This window comes from Tauraco erythrolophus, chromosome 13 (genome assembly GCF_009769465.1).
Source record: "Tauraco erythrolophus isolate bTauEry1 chromosome 13, bTauEry1.pri, whole genome shotgun sequence".
In the NCBI taxonomy this organism is placed as follows: Eukaryota; Metazoa; Chordata; class Aves; order Musophagiformes; family Musophagidae; genus Tauraco; species Tauraco erythrolophus.
The window spans coordinates 9,354,433-9,363,688 of NC_141477.1; the positions used below are offsets into that span (position 1 = coordinate 9,354,433).

Here is a 9,256-nt window from a genome sequence, read left to right on the forward strand (position 1 = left end):
CTCCCTCCCTCCCTCCCTCCCTCGGCGGGCTCCGGCCCGCGCTCCCGCCGAGGCCAAGCGAGGCCTTCCCCCCGCGGCCAGGCCGCGCCGCCCGCCCCGCTTCGCCCACTCGCGGCCCCCCGGACCTGCGGAACCGGCGGGGGCCTCCGCCCGGTGGGGCCACGAGCGCCGCTTCCGGAGCCGGGCCCGAGCGCGGGCCCGTCGCCTCCATTTTGGTGCCGGCGCGGCGCGGAGCTCACCTGCATGCCGGGCACTTGCACCGCCACGGGCGAGTGGGCCATGGCGGGCTGCGGCGGCCGGGCGCCGCCCGCTGCTCCCCTCTCTCGGCCTCCCTGCTCCTGGGCGGCGGCGGCAGGGCCTGGAAGGACAAAGCGGCGGGGAGGCGGCTTTACTGCGGGCCGCGCTCCCTCCTTTCCGTTCCGCTCCGCTCCGTGCCTCCCCGCGGCCCGCCCTGCCCGGCAGCCCCCGCCCGCCGCCGGCTCACCTCGCGGCTGCGGGGCTGGGGCCGAGCTGCGCGACGCGGACGGGAAGGGGGTCCCTAGCGCCGCTCTGCCATGCCCGCCGGGCTCCTAGCAGCGGCCCTGCCGGCTGGCGCCGCTCGCCCTGCCCATGCCCTGCTCCCCGGTCCCGGCGCGGGGGCTGCTGCTCGGGGCCGCCCGGAGCGGGGCGGCGGGTCTCGGCGCGGCCGGGGCTGGGCTCAGATCGCCATGTCGGGCTCCGGCAAGAGGCGGCGGCTGCTGTGCGGCGGCGGCGGCTTCTTCCGTCTCGGCTCCGGCCTCGCGGGGCGGAGCCGCCACCGCCGCCGCACGGGCCGCGGCGTCAGCTGCCCCCGCCCCTCGGGCCGCCTGCGCTGGGCAGGGACCGGGAAAGGGAGGCAGGGCGCTCCTGGCACCCAGCTGCCGGGAAGGTAGTGGGCAAGTGGCGGGTGTCCAGCTCCCAGTTTGGGGTGGCCGGTTTCCTTGCCTCCCGCGCAGGCCAGCTCTCCACCAGCCCTGCCCCAGCTGTGCAGGACCCGTCCAAAGCGCTCTGCTGTCCCTCACCAGCGGCTTCGTCCCCGGTGGGGTGGGCTGCCCCTCGCGCACCGCCGGGGCCTGGGGAGGAGGAAAGAACAGTGGGTTTAGGTGACATTTTTCCCATTCCTACATGAGTCACGTATTCGTGTCTGTGATTCACGTTCCCATACTACATGAAAGTTTTGCTAGATACTCAAGCAAAGCTGAAACTGACATATTTTCTGACTCTGGTCTTCCCCTCACCCCTCTGCGCAAGAACGTAGGAATCACTTGGGCCCGTCACAAACATCCTCGTGAGTATGCGAGGACTTTCCTCAAATTCACAGGTTTATGGGGCTAAAAGCCGAGAAAACGTAAGGTAAGCTGGAGATGTTGGGTCGTTGGCCATATCAGAGCTACGCTCTTCAGAGGGTGGGTCCCTTCGGAAAGGGTGTGATGGAAGGCCGTCTCCCTCCCCTGTGAGTTGGAGAAATATTGCACTGGGGCAAGGAACACAAAACACCTCTGTTTAAGGTAAGGTTGTGTTAAAACAGGCTAAAGCCAAGAATTTCAAAGTTAGGCACTCTTTCCATCCTTAACTCACTGTGGTTTGAACCAAAAAACAAACTCCCAGTGATGTTAGTTAAGGACAGGCTCATGGCTCATGCTGGAATATTTTTTTTTCCAACTTGCTAGTTTGTTGAGCCTTTACCGTTACTAAAATATTTACTTTCTTCTGCATCTTTTAAAAAATAATGTGACTTTGAAAGGCTTCTATGTCATCGTTATACATCTAAGTTACCTAGGAGCCTATAAGGAGTCCATTTTAATGGGCTGAATATTCAAGGTAAGTATTTTCTGAAAGTTTAGGCCATATACTTAAATATTTTTTTAATTCGGAAACCTTTGGGAAGAAAGGGGGATTTCTACTGACAAAAAGCTTTCTTAATTATATACAGTGGTTCAGTAAATAAATAAATGAACGTCCACTCATGGAACTTCTGAATCCTGCCTGGTTCACTGTTCTCAAATATACTTAAATCACTTCTCCTTTTACCTTTTAATGATCTGTAGAACACAACCTCTGAAAAAATCCTGACAAATCAAATTTGAGGACTTTTGTTTCACGCTGCTAATGCAGTACCAACCCTCTGTTCCTCTTCTGGCTCTGAGGCCCTGCTTTTCTTTTTCCCTCCATTCATTACCTTGATTTTTCTCCCCAGAATCCTGCTAACTGATTTTCTCAGCCTCGTCTGGATTTTACACTCTCCCTCACGTATTTCTTTTTGAAGGCACCTGTTTACTTTGTATTAGAGAGAGTATTAATTGCCAATCCACTCTTCTTGTTTTGGGGCCATATACTAAGGTTTTTGGCCTTTTATGCATTTCTGACTTGCATGTAGCTTAATATAATATGAAAGGGACTGACACAAGTTTATTTAATATTGTACGAGCAGCACAATTGCTATGCATGTGATAAGGTGTTCTCCCCAGCAATTGTGTCTGCAGTTATCTCCCACCCATGGCAGATCGCCCAAGAGAACTGCACCGACAACACAAAGCAAAATGTTCAGTGAAAAGGCGATGCTTGTTTATGCCATACTCGCTCAGAAAGCCCTGGGATCATACAGTGAAGCCAGGGAGGAAAATCTGTCAGGGAATCTTAAGTAATCAGCTGGTCACGTAATGACTGAATCATCAAGCCAGGCTGTGAAATAAGGTAGGCTGGCACCATAACATCTAAGAAAAGGGTTGTAATATTGTATGCCACTCTGTAATTAGCAAGTTCTAATTTGTGCATTAAGTCAGATGGTCAGTTGCTGATATTGCTGTGTGAAAGACCTTCCCTGCCCCCTCGCAGCCCGCCCTGTAAATACCTGTTGCTGCTGTTTTCCAAGACTTAAAATTTGCCTATAATTCACTTAGCACAGCTTGCAGGGCCTTGTGGTAGTGGTGTGACCCAAGTCAGACCTTCTACTGTTCCGTGCATTTAACTACTATTTTTGTGTTGCTGGTGTGAAAATATAATTATTTTTACATCAGAAGACTGCAGGGAGCTAGTAAAACCACTAGGCTCTTTGAGACTGCCTGCACCATGTTAGCTGGTTCAGACCTACCACAAAAAGTGCTAGAAATTTCTCCCAAACTTGCGAACATAAATGAATAAAATGAAATTACTTACACTACTAAACAGAAAAATACTGCATGTTATAGTTGTGGGCTCCAGGGACTCCCCACAGTGATTCGCTGGGGTGAGGGAGGGAGCAGGTGTCTGATCTGATTCCAGCAGAGCTCATGCAAACTCACCGTTAGGAAAAACCTCATCAGACCCACACATCTGTACAGGAAATGTGATGCCCAGTTTCTCTGAGTCAGGGTGGATCTGGGCGGATCTGCAAACCCTCTAGTGCCTTTGCAAAGTTCAGCTGGCCGGTGCAGCATTGACTTGTGGTGACAATCCCATGTGATGAATTTAGGGGCAACACTGTGATTCTCCTCCTTGCACCTTTCTCTCAATACAAGCAGCACAGCTAATAGGTCATCACATAAAAGCGGAAAACAGCATCCCAAACTGGGAAAATTCAATGCCTTTCATGTTTTTACATTTGAAACCCTCTGCCAAAGATGTTATGGAGGTTAAAAAGTGACTGGGATCAGGAAAAAAAGTCTGCATATTGATCTTATTAATGGGAACACCAGAGATGTGAAAAGGAGGAGGAAAATGTTTTTGGAAGGATTTCTCCATTCTTCGACATAAATCGGTCTCTGATTCACAGGCATTAGGGAAATCGCTTTGTCTTAGATGCAACTTATTCAGCAGCTGCAGAATTTCCAGCACTGCAACTAGAAACTGCTGATACTCACTAGCATGAGTGATAGATACAGCTCTTGTCAAGCCCGTATTTACAACTGCGATGTTTCTGTATCCAGTTAATCATTTAAAATTATAAAATTATTAATCATTTGATATTTCTGTATCCAGTTAATCGTTTAAAATTATGAAGCCTTGCAGCTGGACTAGAAACAGTACCATAGTACATCCACTTCTTCCCACCACTTTCCACACCCTGTATCCATCCTCTTTGCCCCTCTTCATTTTTCAGCTCCTGCAGCATCCAACCTTCCCTGTTGCCTCTGTGCCCTGGCATGGCTGTTTCTAGCCTCCTGCAGCCTGGCTGCATGCACCTGAGTGCCAGGACATAAAGCAGAGGTTCCCCTTGTTTCCAGCACAGTGACAGCAACTCCATGCCACCAGAAAAATTGGCTGGCAAAAGCCTTCTCCAGCTCTGGGTTGCTCCAGAGGAGCCAACTGAGTCATTTGGCAGGACAGTGGGTGCAAGGAGCTCCTCCAGCACAAATGGATTATTTAGAGAATTCAGCTGCCAAAGTCTGCCAGTGTCAACTGAATGTTCACAAATGGAGATTTTCATGTTATATGGCTGACTTGTGCCGTTTCTCCAGGAGACACCGATGGCATATGCTTGACAGAGGGGTGGTGGCTTTACCACATTCCATGTCCTTCCTCAAAAGCAAGGGGGCAAAATTATATTTCTCAGCAGGGCAAAATGATTATCTTCCTGCAATCTTCTTCTTAGAAATGGCTGAACTATTTTTTAATTGACACTTCCTGCACTTTTAAGGAAAATAATCAGGCTGAGGTAAATGCCTAGGATGGAAAAGGTGGGTGACGGATGCTGGTTCACCATCTCCTTCAATGTAAAGACTAAGGATGATTAAATCAAACAAGCAGGTGCCAAGTTCAAAACAAACAAAAGCAGGCACTTTTTCACACAGGGTGTAGTTAAGCTGGCGAACTCCTTGCTACAGGCCAAAAATGACTGGAGAATTTTATGGAAGAAAAAAACCAACATTGGGAAATACTACTTATAAAACTAGCACCTCTGGTTGAGGAAGTATGTGAGCTGCAAATCGCTGCAGGCGAGCGCAAGCATTGCCTGTGTTTGATCTGTTCTCATGTGCTTCCCTAAGCCCCTGCCACTGGCTCCAGCCAGAGATGAGCTACTGTGGTGGATGGGCTTTGTTCTGGTATGATCAGCCTGTTCTCATGTTGAAATTTCAACCTGGAGGGTTAATGTTTGGCCAAACACTACCCAGTTGAGATGGGAGAAACTGTCCTGCAATGCTAAAAAAAAGCTGCTTGCTAACAAGACAAGTGAGCTTGCTAACAAGACAAGTAGACTTGCTACCCATGGTACTAAATGAGTCTGTAGCACAGTTTCATTTCTTTCCTGAGAGTTCTTCCTTGACATAATCTTAAATTTTCCATAACAGGAAAAAAAAAATCAGTAAGTTGTCTTTACGCAGGTACTAAGCTAATAGTGAATGTGTATTGTACCAGTGTGGTGAATGGTGAGTCACTATGTGACTAAGGATTACGATAAATTGAATGGACTATTCACAAGTTCAAGGGCAAATTTTCCACCTTCATCACAAAAAGATTCTTGTGCTAGTGAACTTTTTATTTCAATATAGTATTTGGCTTAAAGAAACTAGTCTTCTGTAGAGTATCCTTTGCTTCCAAGATGGCAATGTAAGTGAGATCGTGTTAGTGTTGTGTTTCTGACCTCTTTATTACAAATATATTCTACTTACATTTCCATCTATAAAATAAACCATACACACACACATATACATATTTATAGGTAATTATATCCAAGTCAGTTGTTTAACATCACAGAACACTGATTTTCTCAAATTAATGTTCTCATATATTCTCCTCCCAGCTTGCAAATATATTTTACTCTTTTAAATAACTCTTCCCTGCTCTAATATCCCCCTTAGCAGGAAACCAAAATTTCAGTAAAGCTTGCGCTCTTGGAATACCAAAAATAGTTTGGCCACAACAGTGGAAGGGGTGAAGGAAGTGAGTGAGAGGCCCTGCCAGCAGGCAAATAAAATGCCAGCCCCATCAGCACAGCGTCTTTGCATAGCTGGTACAACCCCCTTTTTAATTTTCTAATATATTTTTTTAGCAAAATACATATAGTATTTATAGAATTAAAAACATTTCTAGATAAGGGAACAGCAACAAGAAGCTGTTTCTGGTGGAATTCCTAGACTAACAAAGCACTGGCTCCAAAGGGGCGTGAGGCTGATAGCCCTGGGCAGGGGTCCAGGCAGGGTGCTTGTGGGGGCAAGATGCTCTCAGCACCCACTTCTGCCAGCAGCAAGAAAAGGATGGGGAGAAAGAAAGAGACAAGATGGGTTAAAGGAGAGAGAGAAAAAAGAAAGACACAATTTTTAAAAGATTCCAACAGGAAAACTAGGGAGGAAAGGAAAAGAAAGGGGAAAGGAAAAGGAAAAGGGAAAAAAAAAAGAAATTTAGGAAGAAGTGGTATCTTTTCTCAGTAGTTCTCACCTGGAATGACTGTCCTAAAGAAAGGGATCTCCTTACCTTTTCTATCACATCTTCAGTATTTTTTGGTGCTTGGCTTCTCTTGCTCACAAGAAGAGGACGGTCTCATGAGCTCAGCCCCCAGCCATGCTGGTCCAGGTCTGCAGAAAGGCAGCACTGGGAGAAAAAAAGAGAAAAATGAAGCGCTGGGAGCATGAGCTGTGACCAGGAGACTGCTTTTCCCCAGCCTTGCCATGCTTTCAGCACCAAAATGGAGCCACGCAAACACATGTACGTGCATACACACACACACACACACGTGCATAGACACATGCACGCCCATGCGCATCCATTTTCAGCCCGTCTCTCCCGAGCCTCAACCATCCCTCCTGAGACGCCAGGGCCATCAGCTTGCTTTGTGCCACTCTGCCACATCCCTCAACCCCGTTCCCCTCCGTGTTGGCTGCGGCGACAACGCCTGCCTGTTGGGCTCTGACAGTGCTTGGCTCCTGGGAAGAAGTATTCACACACGATGGCAGCTCGAGAGAAAAGTTGAAAAGGAATCAAAGCCATCTCTGTTGAAATAAACATCTGCTCTGCGTTCAGTATCATGGCAACAGGGTTCACAAAATGCACGGGCAACCTTCCAAGGGTTCCTGGCACATCACAGCTCTCAGTACCTGCTGAAAACAGGCTGGCGGAGCGGTCAGGGCACTGTGGGGAGCACAGACGGGAGTGCTCGGAAGAGAAAACTTTGGTCAAAGTTAGAAATAACTTCATAGTTCCCTTGGAGGAATACGGCTTAGAAATCCACCGCCCCTGCAGTGACGCTGGCAGGTAGGATGAGATGGCCGCACCGCAGTTCCCTCCATGCGGCTGGGGTGTGTGCTCATCACCCCAGCCTATGGACAGTTTCTTCCCAGTTGCCCCAATGCAGGCAGAGGAAGAAAGCAGTGGGATGTGGAAAAGCACTTGCCCCTGGAGCCCATGCAAGGAGAGATCTGTGTTTGGTGGCTCTCAGTTAACATGCAATTCCCTGAGGAGCGGCCAGGGTAGGCATAGACCTGTTGCCTTTGCTTCCGCCTACAGCTTCTGCAAGGCCAAACTGAGACATTGAATGCAAACGCCTCTGCTCCCTGTTCCTAGCTTTGCATTCTCATATCCCTGCAGAGGCAGCACTGTGACGCAAGGCGAGCCAAGTCTCCATGGGGCAGTGAGCTCTAACCATCAGGACAGTATTACTGTCACAGGCAGTGCACCCAAGTGCTGTGCTTGTCATGTATACCCTGTGCTATTAATGACGATGCCTTAGGAGGAAGACGACCACAGCTCAGCTCATGGAGACCCACCTGAGCCTCCAGCTGGAGCTTAGTAGCAATGGCAATGAGTCTTTTTAATGAGTGAATTGGATGTGGTTGAGCCGGGAATCAATGTGAAGGGGCAGCCTGATAATACCTCTGTTACTGAGCTTCTCAGACAGAAACACACATGAAATGCAGGAACCTGATACCTTCCTGGGAGAGGGAACAGAGAGATTTTTGTCTCCAGTCCAATTTACCCGAATTCCTCACAGAGCACTAAGTGACAAACATGGCCTTTACTGAGAGCTTCAAAAGGAAATTATTGTTTGCATAAAAGACGTACTAAGTTGAGCTGGTTGTTAAAAGGGAACTTGAGCAAGAGCAGAGGGTGGAACAAATCTCTTGGAAAAATGTCCAAAAGCCACTGGATTGTGGGAAATGAGGCTCAACATCTGTGTCCCACTTGGGCTGTCACTCGACAAGAACAGCAAACGCTCAGCTTTGGGTGCGTTGCTAGACATCACAGATGCTCAGGACTCCAAAAAGGACAGTAAGAGGGAAAGGGAAGGCACTGAGAAGCTGAGGTGAGGACAGTTCAGAGTTTTGCTAGTTTTACAGCAAGACAAAGTAAAAGGATAACAGAAATGAAAAGGAAACACAGGACTACCAGAAAATCCTGCTAAGTTTTCATCTCCATTTGAATACAAAAGTAGCGTGATCTGGAAAATTTCCTGTCTTCACAATCCTTGTTTCTAGGAAATGAATCCTCAAGCGATGCTGCCAGCCAACCCAGCTGCCAGCGCGGTGCTGTGACTAGCCAGGGGGCAAATGGGGTGACGACAGGGCTGACAGTTCTCAGTTCCAGTGGTACAGGCAGAATCTTGCAGATAAAATGTAACTCTGTGCAAGGGCCAGGGTCTCTCTGGGTGACTGGGTGAGGCCAAGGCACCAGCACGGTGAGCTGCATTGATCTAAGTGGGTTCAATGACAGAGGCTGCAGCAAGGAGGGGAAATTTCCAGTACAACCCTGTGTGTACAGAGTCATTCTTCTGCCAACTAGGAGCAACCAAAGAGTAGATGACTCATAAGTACACATCTCTCCTGGCTGCTTTGGGAGCTCTCCTCTATCTGGTCCAACTGCTACGTACACTTATCCCTTGTGCTGACGAGGAAGTCAGACATAAATATGTGGATAGAGGCCAGCAAGGCTACTGTGGTGAGACCATAAATGCCGTGACGGTGACAGTGTGACCTGTGTGCTAGAAAGCTGCATCTACAAAACGCACAGAGGTTGGAGCGTCCTTGGTGTATGCTAGTGCTTGATCACCTTTGCATGCAGGAAAGTGAGCTTATTATCAAGTAAAATATTAATAATGGTGAGACTTAGATAAGTACCTTCTACCAGCAGATGCTGAACAGCACACTCAGTCCAGGAAACTGTCTCTGCAGAGGTTAAAGTACAGGGAGGATACGAGTGAGAAAGGGACGTAGGGAAGAGGAAGCATAGCAGACCCTATTACCATTCACTGCTAACGAGCTGCTGAATACATGGGCCATTGGTTCCCTCCTCAATGTGTGAATGAGGAAGGAATGCAAAATGACCCACC

At 48.7% G+C, this 9,256-nt stretch overlaps 1 protein-coding gene across 1 annotated transcript in view; it reads right to left on the reverse strand.

Moving 5' to 3' along the window:
• Window positions 1–300, reverse strand: part of STK26 (serine/threonine kinase 26) — a 33,924-nt gene extending 33,624 nt beyond the window's left edge. The window contains exon 1 of the mRNA XM_086619442.1: window positions 240–300. Coding sequence (XP_086475568.1) covers window positions 240–281 — 42 coding nt within the window. The 5' untranslated portion in view covers window positions 282–300. The remainder of the gene's footprint in view (window positions 1–239) is intronic.
• Window positions 301–9,256: the final 8,956 nt, after the last annotated feature.